This window comes from Orbicella franksi, chromosome 3, assembly GCF_964199315.1.
Source record: "Orbicella franksi chromosome 3, jaOrbFran1.1, whole genome shotgun sequence".
Taxonomy (NCBI): Eukaryota; Metazoa; Cnidaria; class Anthozoa; order Scleractinia; family Merulinidae; genus Orbicella; species Orbicella franksi.
The window spans coordinates 19,438,436-19,462,500 of record NC_138147.1 but is presented as its reverse complement, the minus strand read 5'-3'; the positions used below and the strand labels follow the sequence as shown (position 1 = coordinate 19,462,500).

Sequence of the window (24,065 nt, the reverse complement as noted above, 5' to 3'; positions counted from 1 at the left end):
CTATGAGACGATAGTTGATGAAGCCTACGGCCTCATCAACTATCACCTCATAGAAATCTCGAGCTCATAATCTAATTTTTTAAATAGATCAACGAATCAAAGACTTTTTTCCATTATGTTTTCTGATTTCACAAGTTGACGAAACACGTTTTGATTTCTATTGTTGATCCTTGATGATCATAGCGTTTCCTTCGAGCCTCGTAACTAGATTCTCGAATGAAATCGAGTGTCGAATCGAAATCGTAACGCGTCATCCTATATTTGACTGAAAATGTGGCTTACTTTGTTGGGCTCTTTGCTTTGCTTTATAACTCACTATAACCTTTAATAAGGATATATATTATGCAGAAGCAGTAATTCTTTACCTGAACCTGGGTTTGAAAGCGTCAAGCGTTCCATTTCTTGCTTCGTTGTTTGTTTCCACAGTCGAGAGCCTTTCCTCGTGTTATCCCATCCGCAGAAGCCTTCACGAAACTCCAAACAGCCGACATTTACTTCAATAAAAACAGATAAGAGGGTGTTATTAGATTAGAATTAGCCCACAACGTATGATTAGGTTCGGCAAAAAGTAAGAAGAAGAGAGGAATAGAGAAATGGTGTAAGTAGATACGATCGAATGGAGGGATACAGGGATGGGGAAATGCTGGAAGGGAAGTATCTGAGTAATGGAAGAATCAAAGATTGGGGTATTGGAGGAATGGATGGCTCGATGGATTCATGGAAGTAAAGGAAAAACGCTGGAGGAATTTCAGAATGGGGAATAGAGTTGGGGAGAAATGAAAAACCGAGGGAAATGAGGAAATTAAAAATTTAGGAATGACCGAGGGCAAAGAAATGAATGGAAAAATGGAAGATAGAGGAACGACGGGATGACGGTGTGGGGAAGGGTGGTGGAATAGCTAAGTGAAGTAATAAAGGAATCAATGAACGAATGGGATGAATTGTATAATGGAGAGTTGAAGGGATGAGGGAATGGAAAAAAGGAGAAACGAAGACATGTATTAGGAGAACGAAAATAGGGAAATAAAGGAATGGGGGAATGCGGATACGACATGAATGACGTTCTTGGCATCCAGAAATGTAAAAACGTCACCACTTACGACTGCACGTGCCAGACATTTGACCTTGTTTGTTGACTGAAGATGTTTGACACCACAAATCCTGGCTATCTACACCAGTACAGTAATTGTGTTGTTTTCCTTGGTAAACAAAAGGGAAAACGCAGCAATTTCCATCTGTTGTACTTCGTACAGGACACAATGCTCGAGTTGGTCCTAACATAAGATAGAAGTATGAAAAAATTCAATGATGCATGGTAGATTCCATATTTTGAATGGGAAGTGCATGGTTACTAGCACGCATAAGACATAATACGGGACAAGAACAGCAGCAACTGGTCACTTTGCAGTTGGGTCATTTGCTTCCCATTTGAGAGTTAGCCCAAGAAAGGAAATCGAGAAGCACACTAAATCAGATGGGATTAGACCTGCCCCCTCCTCGTAGCTCAAACGATGGCTTAATCCAGAAGTCGTGGGGTCGAATCCTTGTAGTCCAGACGTTACAGCAGCGGTGATCTAATCCAGAGGTCACTTCCATTTCAGGGCTAGAACTCCCGAAGAAGGAAGTTATACCTGGGTTGATTCCCAGTACTCCAGACTAGTTAAGAGGTTATTCTCTACTTTCCAGTTTGTAATACAGGTATATCAGTACTGCGTAGCACAATATTGCGTTGGCGATGAACATATCAGCCAATTGAACATGTCTAGGGACTGGATAGTTGATTTCAACTTTTTTTTTCAAAATTACTTCGTTTGTTTTTTTCCCTGTGGCACGCACTCCTCCTAATCAGCCCTAGCTGCCCTAAATAGTATTAAGGCGAAGAAGCATTGTTATCATAAGTATTGTTAAAAAAATTGATCATTGGATATTGCAGTTGAAGAGTCATTGACTTAGTCATCACGGTATATGAGCCATGATATAATGCTTTACAAATATGTTAAGCGTACGCGTAATTTTTTGAAGCGTTTTCATTTTTATTTTATTTTAGTTTTCTATATTTTGGGGGCGTTTTTAATCAAAGAATTATTCCACTCGCGCTTGTTGGATATGAGATGGTTACAGTCACCTCGGCGCTAGGCGCCTCGTTGCCTATCTACCATCTCATATCCAACGCGCACTCATGTAATAGCGGAGCTTCGCAGCCCCATACTCATATAGGTAAGGAAAGGAAACCCATGAGTCGATTTTCTCATGGTTATCATAGCTAGCGGTATTTCTCGTGGGCGCGTACGCACGACGGCGACAGCGACGGCGACGGCAACGGAGTCGCGCAACATGGCGGCCATACTCCAAATAATAGGCTGACAGAGACATGCAGCCTTGGTTTACGGTGTACTTCTTTGATATTGGACATCCATGTTATGATCAATTGACACCTGTCAAAACAAGGTATCCGCCGACTAGTATCTGTGACAATATCGCGGGCTCAAGTTTATAGCTCATTTAGGTCACGTGTTTTTGTGAAGTTGACCGCTGAGCAAGTGCTGGTTTTCGATTGGATCGCAGGCTCATGTCAGGTTAACTTGTTGAAAGCAGGACAGGATTGCTCGGAAGCCGGTTAACGCTAACCCAGGATTAAAAGTTAACCGAATTATTACTTTTTCTTCTATACAAATGTTTTTTGCTGCTTTTTTGTGTATATGGTGATTATTAAAACTCATTATTATATGGCTGTGTCTCACAAGGACTGGGAACTACCGAATTCACGAATTTGATCGGCTGAAATCGATATTGACCGCGGTGTAGATTTTCCCATCTAGACCGGCATCTAGACCAGTTTCATTTTGCGTTGAAAAAGTAGCAAACTAAAATACAAAAATGTTCACCGTTTTCTTTTATTTTCTTGTCAATCATTTATGGAAGTGCCAAAAAGCGTGATGACAAAAAACAAAAGTAAAGAGGTCGAGCAAATTTCGGCAGGTTTAAGTTAAGCTCATCTCCGTTTCCAAGGAAAATGTCAGTAAACGAATTAAAGTTTTCTTCTTTGCCATACAATAAACATCTCGTTAACCGAGCTAAGTCTCCCATACAGACCTCCTGCTCTAATAAGAGCTAAAAACAGAAGGCCAAACAATATACAGAAAACCTCACCGCAAAGTTACAAAGCTCAAATCAAAATTCTACCTTTTCCTGGGTTAGCTTAATTTAGCTCTGAACAACCCGGCCCAGGAGCTACGCTTTTAGGCTGGCCTTAATCTATATATTAATTGTTAGTTATACGCCAATTATTTTCAAGAGAATGAAGAGAAATAAATGGAACTTACTGTATAATTTAGAAACATCAGCTGATGAAAGCGTTCGCAAAAATACCGCGAGATCCCTTAAGGAGCCTTGAAGCAATTCACCCGTGTCTTTCTTAAAGCCAATCTCATACACTGTGTGATTAGTCAACTTAAGGTCGATATCTTGTCCTTGATAATTGGAAGTCGTATCTCCAACTTGTTTTCCATTAAAATATAGTTTTCCTTTCCGGGTATTGCGATTCCAGGTAAATACCATATGTGTCCATACGTTTGCGCTAATTTCACTGTGAAAACAAACAAAAAAAAGTGCGTTTACAGTGAAAGTAGAAACAACCATATTATACCCAGGGTGAAAATCGTCATCGGATGACGAAACTACTGCTCAGGGCCACGGCATTTGTCTACCCCAGGGCAAGCGCAGGGCATTTGACTGTCTTGTGGTTTTTGTCTCGCATGTGGCGGATGACACACACATGATGTTCGGTATTTATTTCACCACCTTTTGTTCAATCATTGTACGTAAATGAACTCTGGATGTCAAAATAGGTGACTGACCAATGGAAGGATAAACACACATGTGAGAAAAACGACTTAAAACATTATGGCGAATAATTATATATCACTCTTTTCAATTATGATTGTTTTCAATTTTGAGCAGCGTTGCTTCCTGCATGAGGCCGAGGTGGGGCATTTGCGTTTTTTCAAGCCCAGTGGCTACCTGATACCTGTCGTTTGATTCGTGGGGAAGGGGGAAGGGGCTATTGACTGATGCATACAAGTGATCCTGTAAACAGCTGATGGAATAATCTGAAAACGACATTTTGTTAGAGTTTTGTTTATTTAAGCATCAATCTGCTTACCTATTGCTGTTCATCCGGAGTAAAAATTGGACCTCTCCACTTCGTCTCAAAACAACATGCATCAGGCGATTATAAATAAACAGTCTAAACTGAAAGGGCGATGACCAATCTGATAGAATGTGTCCTAGCACATATTGGTCCTGAATTTTTAAGCGAATAGATATGGAAAAGTTACTCTTGCGCATATTGATTGCTGGAATCTCGGCATAACCTGCTTGGCCATCAAGGTAAAGAGAGGTGAGTCCATCTTCAGTTTTATAAAGAGCTGATCCTTGCAACCTTAAAAAATAAAGCATGACCTCATTTTATCATCCAGCTAGATTCGGAGTCACGTCAACACTTTGGTTAATAAAGTGTGTCTCAATTGGAACCTTAAATTGCTGAAAATGGTTAAATAGCTCTTTAAACAGCTCCAATTATAATAAAGGAAAAGACTGACTAAGAAAATGGCCAAAAACAATCAAAACACAGTGGCAATATATTAAACAAAGCAACGCAACGATAGATCTAAATCAAGAAATATAACTTTGGGCACTTATACCGATACCTGACATCCTTGTCTGTTCCATCAAGTTTCCAGAAATAGTTAGTGTTCAAAGGATTTTTTCCATAGTCTTCACTTTTCTCTACAAAATGTTAAGCAAGCATACTTTGATACAGTTACACCTAGTTTATTGTTACACCTAGTTTATTATATCACTGTTGTTGCTTGGCCAATCCTGTTTCGATGAGTTTAAGTTACGCTTGCCATAATAATCCGCTACTGGGTCTCTTTTGAGGGAGCTACGTTAAAGAATAAATAGGCCTTTTGCAACAGTTCGTCACGGGACTGATATTTTCTAAGTTTTTAGTTGCAGCTATATGAATTTAAGGACAGAAAGGGCTTGTTTTAAACAGCCAGAATATCCATTTTCAGACTGATGCCATTTAAGGTTGAGATTTAGTGACGATTCAAATATTGCAAAAACTGAAAGGTTTTGTATGGAAGCGAGGGAGCTTTGCCCTTCAGTAACCTATTCGTTTATTAAAGCTGCTGGCATATAATTGTTGGAGATAGAAACAGGGGTAAAACACTGGAAAGAGATGAAAATTTTAGGCTCTTTAACCAAATGGCAAACATTTAATGGCAGTTTGAAAACTTGCAAAATTACAAGGATATCTATGGAACGACTTGAGCGTGACTAGAGGCAAGGCGTCCTCTTACCTTACAAATCCTAATAATTTCTAACATCCATAAAAATTCCGTCTTAAAAGATCGATATATATATAAACCTGAAAAGTTGCGTGTAAGCTTATTTGTAAATGTTCTCTCCATTTCTGATGACATTTGTTATTACAAGTGGCTAAGTCTTGAAAAGCACGTCACGTGACCAGCTGTTGCAAAAGGCCTATTATTGTAATATAAACGGTTTTAATATTATTTCGTTTAATTAACAATTAGACCCGTAGCCCTTGCGGGCTACTGTTCAATAACCCATGAGGCGAAGCCGAATGGGCTATTGACCCGTGAGGGCGAAGGGTCTAATTGTTTTAGTATCACCCAATTGGTCGGACAGAAAAGGCAATAATAAAGTTAGCAAATGCAAGTTGAATAGATATTTCTTTGGGAATAAAACGAAAGAAAGCGTCACGCTCGATTGCGCCAATTTCACTACTCGAGGACTATTACTAATAGTCCTCTAGTAGCGTAGCCAATTAAAATTCAGGATTTGCATGTGTCCAGTTGTTGGGTGATACTAATAGCTGATAGCTCGATAGTTAATGGCTCTATGATTTAATCTCAACCAGTTTTCTGTTTTCTGCCTACCTTGCCAGGGAATCGTTTGACAACTTTCAGTTTGAAAAACTATGTCATCAATGGCAATGATTGCGCGTCGGGAAGATTTCCATCCTTCGAATACAACCTGATGACATAAACAAGTTCAGCAATGACCAATCTCTTTATAGGACTCAGGGAATTTACGTTGCATCGCTGCCAGGACTGAATATCTTTCAACTGGAAATTTCATTCAGATTTTGAGACTTCGATGAAACATTCTAGCGTACCTATCATGGAAACAATATGTCTCTGACATTCAAGTTTTGATAATTTTTAATTTTTAATCTATTACGTTCTATCACGTATGCCGTTCTCTTATTGGCTACCCTATTTGCTATCTATGCTGTTGTTACTGAACAGACGTAAGAAACATGAATTCTACTCGTTAAGTAGGTAGTGTGTAGCCCAGCAGAGTGCGCGGTTGTTAACAAAATAGTGGCTGCTTTGCGTTTTCAAATTGTCTGTGAAGGGCACTGAGATAAAGTTTTGAACGAGAAGTAGATTTTAGATTACTCGGTCTTGATTTCTATGCGTAGTACTTTGTATTCGTCGAGGGCATGGTCGGAATCAGCCATCACGCAAAGCTCTATCACAAAGCTCTATTTAATTATGAGTTATAAAAAACCACCTTCTTCGTTGAATTCTATTTACCTGATAGGACGTAGCTCCGACATCAATGGGTAACCGAGCGTAAGACCAGACGCCCACATTCTTTTGATATGGAGTCGAACTCCATGCCGTCCATCTTGTCTGATTAGAAATCAAAGCCACTTCGAGAAAAGTGAATCCGAAAGTACCGAGGTAATACCAAAACTGTAAACACTTCCATCCCGCTCCGGCAAAAATGGGACGACTTTTCAAATACCCGTAACATGCTGCTTGTTTGTAGCAACTCTTGAAATAAGTAAATCCTCCTAATAAATGATAACATCAAATTAAACTAATGACTTAAGGGAAAGTTGATGTAAACTGTATTAATCTGGTGATTCCATTACATTTCACAACCTTACAGCGTTGTTCTACATTTGTGTGCAACTGCACTCTTAGCTCGCGATTCAATTCAATTCAGTTATAGAGAAAAATTCACTGCCTGACGAGTGAATAACTCGTTAAATTTCACTTGAAAAACCGATCGCTAAATACCCTCTCTTTGATAGCCAATCAGACTGCGAGTTTACCTTTAGCTATGCGATTCTTATATATATGCCCACTATAAAGGGCATTTACACACATTTTATATGGTAAAGTGATGAAAATAGTAAAATACTAAGAAATAAGTCTAAAGAGATAAAATTTATATATGAGCGCAAAAAACAAGTGATCCCTTTTGTAGTAAGCGAGAATGAACACTCAACTTTTGCTTCCATGTTTTAGGTATTGCGATCATCTGTTCTACTTTATGTAAAGTCCGCATTTGGACTAACGTCCCTGTCAGATACAGTTCCATAAGGTCGTGTTTCAATAGCGACAGAACTCAAGTCGATGCCGCTACCTTGAATGAACGAGTTCTACTCAGTGGACCTGGCGTTTACTTGAACCAAGCGCATACCTTAAGCCGGCCCAAGGGAACTGAACCTGACGTAATACGGTCTTTATGCAGAAAATTCCCATTTTCTCTGTAGTTGCCTACTAATGAATGATAATATATGAATTCACATATTTGAAATGCGGAATGACAATTTAATTAGAGGAAGACAATCGCAGTGCAATACACTTATATTCTAATTCGCTTTCCCGCTCAACCGAATATAAAACATTCATCATGTAATAAGCACCACTTGTGGGGAGTACGTGTCAACACGAGCGCAGAGGCGGTCGTATGACTCGAATGAATACAACTGATGACAACGCAATATATATACCGACACCCCGCTAATGAAGCATTGTGACAAAGTGTCACATAACACCCAAAAGGAGGTTGCGTAATCCATGATAAATACATAAATTAATAAGTTGTAACTAAGCCTTAAACCCGTATATAAAAAAAAAGAAATTAGGCTTGAACGGCAGCTCTTACCGACATTATTTTGCCAATCATTTCTTAAGAACAGCAATGGAGAAAACTTGCTCATCCGCCAAGCACCGCTGGCCACCCAAGTACAATGATCTAGTTCAAACAGGCATCCGGGATATTCTATAACAGGCAAAGACACGTAAAGTAAACAGTCAAAATTACGAAGGCTGTTTCCTAGCAGGTTTAAATTTCAAGAGGAACGTTGTCGATAAAGGAATTTGTGGACGTCACCGTGATAAAGTCGTGACTAGAAACAATAACCGCGAAGTGATATGATATTATTTCACGGCAGCGAAATGATATCATATCACTTCACTGTTGAATTGTCCAATCAAATAGACTATAATAAATTGGTTGGGCCAATCGGGTTGCACGTTATATTTTTGTTGACGCCTGCTGAAAATTTGGCGGGAAGTATTGCTTTGCAGTTTTATCATCGAAATGGCGCTTCAAGATTTGTGAATGTCTCTTTCTCAGTTCCTCGAAGAGAACGAAAACAGCTTGATATTTTTTAAGCATGTAATATGTAATAAGCCCACTAATATGTAATGGGCTCACTCGCTTGAAGACTAGCTCGTTCGCGATATGGCATTAAAAACTCGTGGATAAAAACAATATCAGGGTCTTAACGTGTAATAATCTGTATATGGCAAGTGAAAACATTCAGTTTAACTAATCGGAGCGTCTACAGTTCTCGTCTGCTGTAATTTTCGCGCTTCCTCAAAATGTTTCCAGGAAATTTAATTGTTCGCTCAAATTCGCTCTCCAAACAAATATACAAACCAAAAGAAATAAAAGAAACTAACCATTTCCCTGTATGGTGTAGCATTCCTCTCCGTCTTGTAAAAAAAGATCATCGATAGCTATATCACCATGAAATCCTTTCCCAACGACACCCTCTAGAACAACCTTGAAGAGATCGTGGGGAAACAATGAAACAGTGATAATTTACGCCCAAATTTTCACAGGGATCTCAGTGGTGTTAACACTTCAATTGCAGCCGCAGACAAGAATACCTCGAACGCTTACCAAAACTCGAAACGGACACGAACACTGATTCCACCTATGTCCGTGGTTCTTGTCACCGCATCTGACGATCACGAATCGGACTCCAAAGCCATCTCAGAAAATGTTTAAGGAAATGTACAATTACTAACACACGCTAAAATTATGGACTAGATTGTCCGATAATGCCAATACATACATACATACATATTTCGTTAAAAAATTTTCTTATAATTCTCCCTCCCCCCCGCTCAATGTTGAACCTTTATAGGTAAGGACTATTTGGGCAATATGTTTTATTGCTCACAATTTAAATGGAGGGGGTGGGGGGGGGGGGAAGGGGGAGGAAAGGAAGAAATTGATTACTCGTGCGAACACATTTACCGAGAATTGTTGTTCAACCATTTTATGCGACACTCCCCGCACAGTTACTGTACCAAGAAGTGTCTCTGCATTGTGATTCTGGTCACCATTTCCTCATTGAAGAAGATCTTATCAAAAAAAAAAAACTATTTACGTGTTTGCCGTGTGGGAGTACGAGGAGGACAATTGGTGATTTATCTCATTTCTACTGTGACGTTAGATGGAAGGCTATTCCACAAATGTGCCCCACTGTAGCAGAAACTACGTTTCAAAATATCGGTACGGGCCTTAGCTATGTCATAAGAAGTAAGTGATTTCTACGGAAGCGCATAAAAAGAAAAACGTACATGCGGGGTTGAACTAACAGCTAGAAATATACGAAACAATCAACAAAATGCTTTGTTTTCTGTTGATTGTACATGAGCAATTGTCTTAGGAACAATAGAATACACAATGGAAAATCACACCTTGTAACTTTTCGAACCACCTTTGTATCCAACCTGACCAAAAAGCCAATTGGCACCTTTGTCACCAGCTTGACTCCAAACAAGACTTCTTGACTCATTTGTCTGGATGAAGACATTCAAACTGCCGATATCCTGCCCTTTCATGTGATACCAAAACTGCACACATGTAGCCTTCCCAGCCGCGATTACACTACTGGTCAAGACGGCTGCTTCTCCTTCCTTCCGATCTGTTGATTCTAGGTAAATATATTTACCTGCGAAACGTAAAATTACCTTTATAAGCGTTCAGTTCACTCTAAAGTTTAATTGTCTCTCTGAATCATTCACCTTCAGGTAGAAAGGTACTGTGGTCATAGTCGGGCCCAGTGTTCTTTGTAGGCGTTGATCCTGAACCAATACTCCACCGAAGTTTAGAATCATGTTTTAACCCGCATAGGCCATCTTGAAAATCGCATTTGACTGGTAACAAAATACGAGGCACTTGGTAAGTACAGAACATCTTAAACCGAATTTGATGCACATCTCGAAATGTATGTTGAGCTATCACCGTTTACTTGTAGGCATAATAATGAAAATGCTGTAATCTTATTGGCTAAACTGTAATAAATTATCAGCCATCACTGAGCACTGTAATAAGCGTCGAGGTTTTTGTGTTTGTTCGAATTTCGGACGAAGATGTAGAAATATTATCAGAAAATTCAGTTTCAGGAAAGAAGGACTTTCACGCTTTCATCCCAAACTTTAAAAGCTCAAAATTGTTGCATGCAGGAGCTAGTGAGCACGCGTGCACAGCTGCAAGTTTCGAATGACAATTTCTAATTTGTACTTCTTTTCACTCAAAGATTAAGTTCAGTAATAAATAAGCTGAAATCATTATTTAGCTTTTTTTTTCTACTTAAGTGTTAGTTTATTCGCTCTCGATCTCGCGACTTACTAATTGTTAAATAAACACAGTTTTAAATTAACTGACAACGTCCACGTACATCTGTTAGGTCACTAAACAATCTTAATTATATATACAGCTCATACCTCTGTTTCCATCGCATCTTGCGTCCGTTATATCAGTATGGTTGGGACTCGCACAACTTATATTTAAGAGAGAGCAATTTGTAGAACCTGAAATACATGTATAACAATCGTCGAAAGGAATTTATAATTAGGCGCGATAAGAGGTGAAGAGTTGGTTAGATATGAGATGATTATAGCCAACAAGCGCCAGTGGAATGATTGTTTTATCAAAAACGCTCCCAAAAATATAGAAAACTAAAATAAAAAATAAATAAATAAACACGCGTATACATAACATAATTGCAGAGCATGGTATACGTGCTCTTGTAATCCATCAAATATTTTCGTTCGCGCGCAATTGGGCTAAACGCGTCACGTGACTGAATGAACTGGAGAATATCCGAGTGACATTCCCCATTTTTTTTTCAAAACTGTGCGTGTTGCGAAAAATATTTGAAGGATAATAAACACAATAGCCTCCATTTGGCGCGAAAATGTGCTCGGGTATTTTTCCTTGGACATTTTATCTGTTCCTCAAGGCTCACAGTTTTCCTTGAACAACGCTCTCGGGAAACTGTTCGCTTCTCGGAACAAATAATGTCCGAAGACAAATATCCTAGCATATTTTCGCACCAAACGGAGGCTATTGTATAATTAACAATTATACCATGCCATAGAAAGTACAATCAATCAGAACACAGGAAAGCCGTTGTGTAATCAACGGTATTGTGCGTAACCTTCCCATCGTGCACTGCACTGATAGTGTTGACAACTGTATCTTCTATGCACGGTATGAAATAGTTATGCAATACTTTATCCATGGAATATCCAACTTGTCACTTGTCCTTTCTGTTATTCACACGAAACTTTAGGCGAGCGTGTTCTACATAACACACACCACATATAGGAGGAGCACCACATGTGTGGAGGGAGCGTGACAGAGTGGTTAGTACGCCGGACTTGAAAGGTCGCGGGTTCAAGTCCCGCTCTGACCACTTGCCGGAGCTGTTTCTCGGTAAACCCCACTTGTAAATAGCCAACTGGTCTGCCCCCCGCCAGTTGAAATTTTTAAGCCTATTATGTTCATTTGCAATATTTGTTTCTTTCAGTTCAAGTGGCATGCCTGAAAACTAGCTAGTTGTAAGTAAGTGCATCGACCACCATAAACATTCAACATTTAACAGCATTGAACACAGCACACACCACATAGAGGTTACACATACACACCACATATAGCAGGCTCATCCGTCCCATCTTCACAGTTTCTGTTTCCATCACATGTAAACGACAATGGAACACATCCTCCTCCGGCACAAGAGAAACTATCTTCAGAGCAGCTTCTTTCTGAAAAATACAATTATATAACGTCAAGGAAGAAAAACTGACGAACATGCCCGTCTAAATACAGCTTCTGCTTACCACATCTGGACTCGTCTGTTTTGTCGTCACAGTCATTTCCTGAGTCACACAGCTGGTTTACTTGAAGACATTCTCCAGTCGGACATTCAAACTGATTAGTGAAGCATTTACAGTTCTTCTCATCAGAGTTGTCAGCGCATGCATTGTCGCTGTCGCAAACCAAGTCTTTGCTCACACACTGCCCGTTATCACACTGAAAGTTATGTTTACTCTCGCATGTGAAACCTGTTAGGGATTTAAAAAACAACAAAAAGCAACAATGCATTGCTAATACCACCTTTGAAGAACAAGTACCAGTGTTCGAAAAAAAAAAGTGTGTCAGGTTAAAACTGGAGTGAATGGCTTGGATAATTGAGATTCGTTAAGCATAATTATGTCATAATTCAGGCAAACGTGTCCCGATTAGTAAACGTTGTCAAGCTTGTACATGTAGTTTAGTCAGTAGACGTTTGATACAATAACCCTCGGGTGTACTACTAAAATCGAACCGCGAGCGTGATACAAGGAGGGGAGTTGGATGGAGCCCCTCCCTTTGGTTTTTATTGTAAAAAGGTGCGTTAATCATTTTAATAGAGAGCCCTCTGCTAGCTCAACAAGACGAAATACTTTTGTTGGTCATGAAGTCATTAAGTCTGCTATCTTAGATCCGCCATCTTGGATTTTGAAAGTCAGGGAATAAAGTGAATATGGTTGCTAGAACAATGTTAAGTGACGTGCATTGACACTTGACATGTCGAAATCTCGGCTGGGAATGAATAAAAAGCTACCGAAAGTTTCAGTATCACAGAGAAGGTCAGAGTAAATCGTCTTTCCAAAATTCTGGCAGAACCTCGGGGGTAACGGTGCGGCACCAACGACTTCTTCCTTGCACGTCCGAGGGTTAAACTAATTGAGTTCGTTATAGTAATCTTTTGCACGGTGAATTAAAAACAATATTTCCTAATTTTGGCACAACGTTAATAATTAATGTTAATTTTCAATTATATATGTTATGCTACAGACTCTCTCCCCGCACCTCTGAGGACATTCAAATTTATAGAAACCGAAAGCAAGTTTTTATTTCAATGATAATTATAACAAAAAACAACGAGAAACAGTTTTTAAAAATGGCTATTTACATACAAGTTTCGTTTGAAATAGAGTGCAACTAAAGTCTACCAGTAAGGGACGACAAGCTTTTTGTGCAAACCAGGCTCCCAAAAAGAAATTCCAAAGGAAAATTTGTTGCTAACCTGGCACGCTGTGAGGTGGAGACCGTTCGCATGATTTTGTAGCAATACTGATGTCATCAACAGCTAAATTATACAAATTGGGGGAGTATTTTCCATTGGCAACCATCAAAACCTGCAAAAGAAACATAAATAATTTAGAAGCAAGACAAGCCTGACTTACACAAGCTGTGCTCCTGTGGTAAAAAGCAAAACAAGGAAAATCTCTATAAAGTGGTGCTGATCTAGCAAAACAAAACTCCTATGAACTGAATTCATCGGTTGTAATATATAGATTTAGCCAAGCCTAAAAGCAGAGCTCCTAATTACAATAAATTAACATGGCTTGAGCCTGCGATCCAATCGAAAACCGATACCTAGGCAGCGGTAAAGTTAAAAAAACATGAGCCCGCGATATGGTCACGTGATAATGGTCAGCGAATACCTTGTTTTGACAGGTGTCAATTGAACATATAATGGATGCCCAATATCAAAGATGTACGCCGCAAACCCGCCCCTCCTAATCTCTAAGAGAAATGCCTTGGGAACTTAGTAGTTGCAGAGTGACATTTTAAATTGATTTACATGAAGGGGGCACACGGACGTACGTACGTACGTTTGAACAATCACGTGACAACCAAAATTTGTTAGCTCGATGGGTTGCCAAATTTTTAAAGCAATAGGGCTCCGCTCGCGCGCAGGGGCTTCGCTATAAACAATCGAGATCTTCATTTAACTGAAACCTTTTTCAGTCAAGATCGGCGAATGACATCGCAAAATGTTTCAAATACGGTAGATTATTTGTCTAAAATTATTTTCCAATACCTTAAAATCCTCATTCGTAGTGAACGATACTTGACCATTTAGCCATTTGTTGCCTTGGTGTCCACTGAGACTCCAAAGTGACAAATTGAATGTCGTCATTAAAAGCACGGTTAGTGATGATCCATAGTAAGTAGGAAGCAAATAAGAGAAGGTTAAACATAAACCGACTTTCTGGTAAATGGCATTGGCGACAATCCATGGACTCTCAAGAACAGCAGGTTTGTCTTCGCCATTGGTAAGAAGCCCTATCGATGTTAAAAGAAAATGACATGTTACGACTGATCACTAGGCCATTCTGCAATAATCCTGAACGGGGTTTTATTATAAGGCTTTGGCTTGTGGCCGATATAACGCGCTTTCTGATTGGCTAAGAGCGAGATATGAGCGGTCATTATGCAGCCGTAATGCCCATGGGCCGATTACGGATTATGCAAATAAGGAAGAGCCCAGCTCTGAAAATTCAAGCGCATTGAAACGATGGAAGCCGATTAAAAACAGTAAGAGAAAGTAAATTTAATTCCAAGTAGCTAAAAGTTTAGGGATTTTTCCCTCATAAAACGTGTATAGAAGTCGTTTTTGACTTACCAGCCGGTAACCTTGGCAAGCACTAGTGAAAAACAATTAAAGTTTGCCGAGTCTACGCAAGCTTAAAGGTAAATTCGCTAAGTGAAAAACACCATCGGCAGATCTGTCACGCATCCTGAGCAGAACACCACGAAGAAACTCATAAGTTATCATCTTAGTCAGCACAATTACCAAAATATTGAACTCCATCCCAGTTCTCATCAAATAGATTCCCTCGTTTTAACACAAGCAAGTGAAAATCAGCTTCCAGGATCATCAGGTGTAAACAATCGGGCGGTTTCTTTCGGCAGCGGTGTTTCTGATAACTGTAGGCAGTTTTAGACGTTCAAAAAGCTTGAAATGTTAACCTATAAATCCCAGAGTGAAGGAGGTGAAGATATGTTGTCGAAAGCGAATGCGAAGATCGAGTTATTCTGAGCAGTGCATTCTGAAGCATTAGTATTTTCTTCCACCGAAAGACCGCTTGTTTGGACTATTTTAAAGCACTTTCTGTCTTCGCCACAAAAGTCGGAAAAACTCCCCCATCAAGTTGTGGCATCACGATACTAAAATAACTTTTTGAGGTTGTGACAATCATTTTTCCCGTCAAGAAATGTGTGTTTTTAACGGAAAACGTAATACAGTGGTGAAGTTCACTTTTGCCCTGGGTTTGAGACGTGCAAAATAATTAAATTTCGAAGACATGTATTTCATTCAGTTAAAAGTACTTCGTGAAAATAATTAATTTTCACTATGTGTGAAACCTTCAAATAGATTAAGCTTCCGGTGGTTGAATTGCAGAAGGATGGTCTACAGATTCCTGTAAAAATTTCTTTGGGCAAATGATTGTGAGCGACGCGAGAGCTTTTCAAAGTACGTTAAAAATGCAAATATTTGACCATCCGTCGTCAAATTTCAATTTACGGGTTAGACGTATATTTTAGCATGCGCCACATGACTTGACCTATGTTAAGTTGAAATAGACACAGAGCTGATAATTTCGAAATGTTCTAACCTCAATTGCTGTAAAAGGCAGGTCCAAAGCCGATTTGACGTGTTTCTCTCACCATTCGTCGCACGTAAAGCAGAAGTTTGCTTTTGTTTACATAACGTCCCATGTACATGGCCAACTGTCAACTTATTTAATGGTCGAATACCATGAATCTGTGACCCTCTTTCGACACATATGACCATCACTGCATCTAAGTCAAAAACGGCTAAGTCATTTGTAGATAGTTGCTTGCTTTGCACTACACCAAAATATTACGTTTAATCATCATAGTTTGAATCCTCGCTTGCAGCGGTTCCTTGTTCGTCACGCAATGCTGTCATCCCATTTTAGGGGGTAGGGGTAGGACAATTTCTATCCTAATACTAATCCTAAGGCTCCGTAAGGTTTGGAACCACTGGGAGCACACAATCGTGTTGAGTAGGAAGAGATTAAATTAAGAAATGAAAAGAATGAATAGTTTACCATTGCCCCTGTTGTTATCTTTTACTCGACCACCGCTACCTATATGCCCTGCGAAATACTGTAACGCTAAACTCATACCTAGGTCTTTTCGCGCTGTGCAATTGGTTTACATGTAATACAGTGGACTACTCTCGGGGAAATGGGTGGTGACCGCTTAATGGGGCTAGCCGCTTAAATAGAGGTTGGTGTACCTTAAATATTTAATTTTTCACTATCGGGTTGTAAATTTCTTGGTGAACATGGAGTCAATTCAAGACAATCATGATAGACGTGTGTTTGAATTATCACTCGTCATGCACCTTCAATTTCAGACTCTTATCTGCTATCGCCCCTTCCAAAATAAAGTTTTTGAATTTTAGGTGGCCGCTTAATAGGGATAAAGACAATAATGAAACCCTTATCGGAACGACCAAATGGTGGCCGCGGAGGTAACTGGTCAATAGGTGTTTTATTTACAATATTTTACTGACAATAAGTTTGAACTGTATTGACAACAGTCCTCTATTTTCTGTTACAAACATACCAATGCCTCCACTAAGCAAACAAAATACGCCAAATAAAATAGCATGGCCAGGGTTATTTACTCACGTAATTATTAATTAAATTTAGTCTGTTTTTCTCACGAATTAGACACGTTGTGATTTCCTATTTTTATTTCAGCTAGTTCTTGCTTCATTGATCTATAATTTGTTTATGACGATTTTCTTAAAATTCTAGTGAGTACAGGCACTAGCTTTATCAGCTGTTGTCTGAAACATGACAACGTACAACAAACGTGATTTGGACCGAGGCCACGTACACTATAGAATACGATTATTTAGATATACACATATTATTACATATATGAACAAACAGATGAACAATGACTAAATTGTTTCACTTATCCTGAGAGCGCTCTATACAAAATAGATCAAAATGTGCTACATATGCCGTGACAGCATTGCGTGACGAACAAATAACGGCTGTAAGATTGTGCTGCGCCGACACGCTTATCAGCAATGGTCAGCGATCGATCAAACGTAATATTTTGGCGCAGTGCAAAGCAAGCAGCTATCTACAAACGACTCAGCCGTTTTTGACTTAGATGCAGTGATGTTCATATGCGCAGAAAGATGGTCACAGATTCATGGTATTCGACTAATAATAGGTTGACCGTAAGCGATGTACATCGGACGTTAACCGCGTGTAAACAAAAGCAAACTTCTGCTTTGTGAACGACGAATGGTGAGAGATCGACTAGAAACACGTCAAATCGGCTTTGGACCTGCCTTTTACAACAAATAAGGTTGGAACATAATCGAAATTATCAGCTCTGTGTCTATTTCAACTTATTATAGGTCAAGTCATGTGGCGCATGCTAAAATATATGTCTAACCCGTAAATTGAAATTTGACGACGGATGGTCAAATATTTGCGTTTTTGACGTACTTTGAAAAGCTCTCGCGTCGCTCACAATCATTTGCCCAAAGAAATTTTTACAGGAATCTGTAGACCATCCTTCTGCAATTCAACCACCAGAAGCTTAATCTATTTGAAGGTTTCACACATGGTGAAAATTAATTATATTCACGAAGTACTTTTAAGTAAATGAAATACATGTCTTCGAAGTTTAATTATGTTGCACCCAAAAAGACAACGCACCATTCCCTAAAATCAACCCAGTACACATTTAAACACTGCACAAAAATATTTGAGTGTTTTAATGACGGAAGAATGATGTGGTTTTGCATGCGAGGCTCTTAAACTTGCTTAATAAAATGGTGCGTCAAATGACGATTTTAACGGAATTTGGTAATTTGCATATTTCTTTGAAATAAAAGGATATTTTGCCAAAAAAAACTATCCAGTAGTTTTTGTCATGCCTTAGTCTATCTACCATAAGAATATGAGCGAAATCGAATTTTCGACCCTTGCCGCGAAATTAAGAATTTGTCTGATTCTTACAGGCAGGCACTCTTAATAACCTCGACCGTTCGGTCGTTACGGGGAAATCTCAAACCTCGGCCTACCGTATTGACCTCGCTATCGCTCGGTCAATACGGCGAGGCCTCAGTTTGAGATTTTCCCGTAACGACCTCACTCTCGGTTATTAAGTAGTTATTATTAACCCTTTTCCTCACTTTTGGTATCAAGCTGTCATGTTGTCCTAGATTTGTTTCATGTTACTGAATACAGTTATTTACTTAAGATTACATCTGCAAGGCATTAAAAGTATCAGAATTATCTATGCATACCTCTACCAAGGGATGATTCAACTGCCAGTTTCCATCCTTGATCGTTATTACTCCAAGAACACAAATTGGAAGTGAAGTTGCATCCTTCGATCTCGACAGCTAAAACAAAGTAATGAAATCTTCTAATGCACAGTGAAGTGCACCGAAGTGGAGGTGCACCGAAGTGGAGGTGAATAGTGGTGGATAATTGTTTCAGTATATACCACACAAGCTGAATAACTAGCGGACCAAAGGGTAACTTTATTTGTGACAATATACCGAATAATGGTAGGACAAAAATTCGCCGCTCGGAGGTGCATAGTACTTGGCTAATCACCTCTGAGTAGCCAATCAGCGTGCGCGAAAAGTACTATTCACTTGTGTGGTATATACTAAAAGCTAATACTTTATACAAGAAAAGCGATTGAAAGGAAAAAAGGCAGCAAAATCCACGGAAAGATATTTAACCGAAACAATTTCGTTCCGAAAGCGAAAACAGCTGTATATTTTTGGTATAAAATGACACCTCAGCAAAATTTGTAGCCTAACATTTGGGTCTTTTCCTTTTATCATGGCTTCAGTGAGCTTTAGTGAATTCTGAGCAATGTAATTGAAGTGCATCGATTGCGACGGCTGTGTAAACAAGTAAACACTCGATTCCACATTATATACATTGTATGCTAGCGATTTCGACACGTTAATAAAGTTCTTATCTTATCTTATCTTATCTTACTATGCATGTGACATGCACGAACCAAAACGGGGACGGTGATAATGTTGCCAGATACTTGCTAAATATAATCTTTTTACCATGGCTAGGGCTTTTTCAGATACGTAACGCACCTTTGACATTAACTTCACCAATTTGCCTTTTAATCTGGGGTAAATACGACACTGGCTCTTCCGGCTCATATGAGACCTAAGGCGCAAATAAATGAGATAAAGTAACAAATAAACATCTGCATCGAGCATTAACAGCAACGAATACCGCGCAGAGATTCCTTTCTTTTCACAAAAACAGTCAAACATGGAGAGTTAAGTGAAGCTAAGTGATATTAGTGTGATTGAATTTCGTAAGACTCACGTTTATTGCATAGATTCCCTCCTGAAGCACAGTGTCGACAGTGGTGTTGAAGCTGTGTTCTTGGCAGTCCAGTTTTAACCCGGTGTGAACCAAACGTTTCTGTTCAGCAAACGTGAAATAGACTTCAACTGGACATCCAGGGCAGTATGAACCACGACAACAATATTTGTAGGTCGCTGTGTCCAGGAAGTAAAATTATAACAGTATAATTATCTAACAGTGTCTACACTGAGTACAAACGATTTAACCAAAAAATAAACAAAACAAACCAAAACAATCTTACTCCATAGGCAATAAGCGTTATCCAGGGCTAGCTGGTTCTATAACCGGTCTATCATGACCGGTTACGGTTCAAAGGTGCGATGTTTGAAAATAAATGTCTCATATTCCGCATTCAGACTTAATAAAATCTACAGATGCTTGGGTGACTCGCAGGAAACTACTGCCAATCAACCATACAGACGTGTGCGTGTTTGTAATCTAATTATATAGCAGTCGGTTAATCCAGTATTGTTAGCACAACTATTATCGTTTAATTTTTGGAAACTGTCCAAGTTTTCAATAAGGACTTTGAGTAAAAACGCAGAAACTGTCCAATTTGGGAAAAAAATACGACAGTCTGTCTCAGCCAATGAAATTAAGCTATTAACCTTACGAAGATTATCGAAGGCCACACGAAACCTTCCGAAGATTTCCGAAGATCACCCAAACACTCCCGAAGATTTCCGAAGATCACCCGAAAAATTCCAAACACTTCCGAAAATTTCTAAATATCACCCGAACATCTCCGAAGATTTCCAAAGATCACTTGAGTACTTCCGAAGATCGCCCGAACACTTCCGAAGATTTCCGAAGATCACCCGAACACTTCCCAGGATTTCCAAAGACTTGTGACAATCTTCAGCGATCTCCGAAGATCACCGGATATTTTCGAAGCTTTCCCAAGTTTCGGAAGATCGAGGGCTCAATCTGTTTTTCTTCAGAGACAGTTACTGTAGCTGTATTACCTCACGAGCTATATAATTAAGGTGGCTGAACACAGTTTTTGATATCTGTGTTTCATTCACCTTTTTCTCTAAAACCCTTGATCCCTCGGTCGCCAAAAATGGCAGCAAGCAAGTTAACAACACAAACTTTGGTTTTTTGATGGTTAAGATGACGTATGGGCCGTTGCCATGGCAACATGAATAAAAATAAACAGGTCTTTAAAATCGGTTTTGTTTATTTGTAGAAAATCTAGTCATTACATTTTCTTTATAATTTGCATGCGACAAGTTTGTAACGATTCTCACAAGTTAACACCATTATGTTAATAATTTAACAGAGAGATCTTTAATTATCCCTTGTTGAAGGTTCACTGGAATATCCAGAATTTCCTTTGTTAAAGTTCAATTATTTTCAATACTTCAGTTACTTATTTCCTAAAAAAATTTCGTGCCACATTTCGTGAAATTCTAATGACTGGTTTTCGAGAAATAGGCGTATTTCCGAGAGTGCAAATTTTCATTCAATCGCAATTTTTTGACTTACTACGTATGCGCTGCATTTAACTGGGTTCTTTCGGTAACAAAGAAAAAGCTGAGAGTTGCTGGGTTCTTTGCATCGTTACCTTTTCTAACATATGTTTGTGATAAAAGACTAAAGCCATCAATACTCTGCGTTCAATTATAGAGAAAAATAGCACAGATAGTGCGGGCGTTGAGTAAATAAAATGATCGCTCTATAGATAGTTTTCACGTGACGTCATCACTTTCGAAAATCCAAAACTAAAGAGCCACCAAAGTTTTTATCCACATCAGGCATAAGAGGCGGTATATTTATATCTGTTTACAATTTTACAGCTCAATAGCGTGCTTCGTTTGGAATTCAGAGCATTTTGAATTTCAGGGTTATGGAGGTGCGTGACACAAGGCTACGATCGAGTTTGTCGAAAAATATATACTTATCTCATGATTTTGAGCCTTTTTAGAAGTTAGAGCATTATGAAAAGTGCTTATGTAAATGCTTGTTTGATCAGCACTGATAATCAGTCGCCTAGATGGCCAAAGTGAGTTCCAGATGTTTACACTATTTTCCGGCCGCCATATTGGTGTACCAGGGAGGTACAACATGGCGTTTTCATACTGGGCTCTGCAAATATCTGCGAAACATTTCGACGAATATCTGAAGTTTGGGGAAACGCACAGGCCTAACACTTGGAGAAGTGTCTTATTTAGGTATCTTCTATAACATCGTAAGTTCATAGCTTTTTCTACTGGATGGTTTTCGATTTATTTTTTTATTGCGTCACAGTGAAAACGATCTATTGACGCCATGTTTGTTTTTTTGCAATCCTTGCGCGCGCGCCGAATTGCATCAGCAAAAGCGCGCGCGAAAACTGTGTTCGGCCACCTTAATAAGTAACAGGACTACATGCTTGTCCAATTTGGAAATAATTGGATTAAAAAAAATTCCTCGGACAGCCAAATTGAACTTGACCTGCGGCCTCGTCCAATTTGGCTCTTCTCGGAATTTTTTTCATCAAATTATTTCCAAATTGGACAGCATGTAATCCTATTACATATACTAATCTTGTTATAATCACTTCGACTCCGGAGAGGTTTCTTTTGAAAAAAAAAAACAAAGATTAGGTATAATCCGCTACATGCGACCTTGAGACTAAAGGATAATTTTCCAGTTCATAAATCTTAAGACCTCAGACCTCTAATATGCCTTGACAGAAAGAAGAATTATCTTTCTGAGACTATAATTACCTTCGATAGCAAGCTTTTGGCCAGTTGTCACAGTTTTCGGAATAGAATTTATCTGAAAGTCTACAAAACCTACCCCTACAAAACAAAACAATAGAATAAGTGAGTAATTTTTTGGATAATCGCGTAGGAAGTCCCCTTAGAAAATGCAATGTAGTTTGCATTTTATTTACCCATGTAACACACAAGTGCCTTAGAACTGGTTATAAAACGAGATCGAAAGAACATATCAGATTACGTGTAATCTTTGAACATCCTTTGAAGCGCCGGTCAATATCCTCTTGTGAGTGGTGCTGTTGGACAGTGTAATGCACTTTACTCTGCCAACCCAAAGGAAATTACTGTCAGTTCCGGCCTCAGAGGGTTAGACTATCCAGGCAGAATTTCTCCGACTTTCAAAATTGTAGTATTTTGTACAAGTGTGTTTTTTTAAAATATAAGTGCGAGTAAAGTTATGTTACGGTCGTGTACTAAATGTCGATTTAAATCGACTTTTGTAGCAAATTAAATATTGCCTTAGAGTTTTCAATTATTTTTCCTTAGCAGTGAACAATTAATGCTACTGTCAATAATTAACCGAGGTAGCTAGAGGTTATAGAGATGGTACATTTACCTGGCCGAACCCAAAACAAATGCGAGCTTTCAATTGGACGCTGGTAGGTACCGTCTGGAAACTTCATTCCCACTGATACGCAGTCGTCTTCATCAGATTGTTTCATAAGTGTCTCAACAAAGTAAAACCGGCATTTACTTAACAAAATTTTCCTCGAAGTCTGAACTGAAGGATATCTGAGAGAGTAGGAGGAGTAAAGTCAAAACAAAAATTAGCTAGCATGCCAAGTAATAACTGATATCAAGAGAGGATGAAAGGTAAAGAGTTACATGTAATTCCCCATATTATGGGAAGATGCCCAAAGTAAACGCTCTCAAGTTATTTTTAGAAATGGTACACAGTTATTCTGCGAATAGGCCATTTTACAGTTGTGTGATTAGTTACCTAGCCTATGAATGCATGGAGGCTAAAGGTGACCTTGCTTTGATACAGACCTCTCTGCCTTTCTCATTTAAATTTCAACTAGCTAGCATAAGAACAACTTGATTTGCACAACGAAAGGCCAACTCACTGAATAGGCTACTGTAAAATGGTATATTATGTTACCACGCGCGTTGCACAGATGTTCTCGTGAAGGTTTAAAATGGCTATTTTTATACCCTCCTGGGATTGCCGAAACCGGGAGGTTTCCAGGAATAATCAGAAATAATAGCGGAGCTCCGCCAAGCGGAGCCCCATACTCATAGAACCTATGAATTTCTTTTCTCGTGGTCATCATGGCTAGCGGTATTGCTCGTGGGCACGTACACACGACGACGACGACAAAGTCGCAGAACATGGCGGTCATACTCGAGCCAATAGGTCGACCGAGGCATGCAGGCCTTGGTTTACAGCGTACATCTTTGATATTGGAAATCCATGTTCTGGTCAATTTCGCGGGCTCAAGTTTAGAACGCATCATAGTTTGTTTTGGAAATATTCAATATAAAAGCAGAAATCCGTGAAAAACGGCCCATGTACCAGAAGGTTACATTTCGCTTCGCGAGAATGAGACTAGCCCTGATGCATGATAACATCAGCCTCGCTTGGAAAATTCAAATTGCAAATTTTATCGTGGACAAGTTTCCAAAGCAGAAA

At 39.1% G+C, this 24,065-nt stretch overlaps 1 protein-coding gene across 1 annotated transcript in view; it reads right to left on the bottom strand.

Annotated features, from left to right (window-relative positions):
• Positions 1-24,065, bottom strand: part of LOC145482647 (uncharacterized) — a 77,192-nt gene that overhangs the window by 27,927 nt on the left and 25,200 nt on the right. The window contains exons 12-32 of the mRNA XM_081461256.1: positions 22,989-23,164; positions 22,379-22,453; positions 19,626-19,801; positions 19,385-19,460; positions 18,563-18,661; positions 14,291-14,535; positions 13,490-13,601; positions 12,258-12,482; positions 12,066-12,182; positions 10,860-10,946; positions 10,158-10,289; positions 9,831-10,084; positions 8,802-8,904; positions 7,999-8,115; positions 6,633-6,895; positions 5,970-6,066; positions 4,710-4,788; positions 4,163-4,441; positions 3,324-3,586; positions 1,101-1,274; positions 366-494 (exon numbers count right to left, since the gene is read on the bottom strand). Coding sequence (XP_081317382.1) covers positions 366-494; positions 1,101-1,274; positions 3,324-3,586; positions 4,163-4,441; positions 4,710-4,788; positions 5,970-6,066; positions 6,633-6,895; positions 7,999-8,115; positions 8,802-8,904; positions 9,831-10,084; positions 10,158-10,289; positions 10,860-10,946; positions 12,066-12,182; positions 12,258-12,482; positions 13,490-13,601; positions 14,291-14,535; positions 18,563-18,661; positions 19,385-19,460; positions 19,626-19,801; positions 22,379-22,453; positions 22,989-23,164 — 3,278 coding nt within the window. The remainder of the gene's footprint in view (positions 1-365; positions 495-1,100; positions 1,275-3,323; positions 3,587-4,162; positions 4,442-4,709; positions 4,789-5,969; positions 6,067-6,632; positions 6,896-7,998; positions 8,116-8,801; positions 8,905-9,830; positions 10,085-10,157; positions 10,290-10,859; positions 10,947-12,065; positions 12,183-12,257; positions 12,483-13,489; positions 13,602-14,290; positions 14,536-18,562; positions 18,662-19,384; positions 19,461-19,625; positions 19,802-22,378; positions 22,454-22,988; positions 23,165-24,065) is intronic.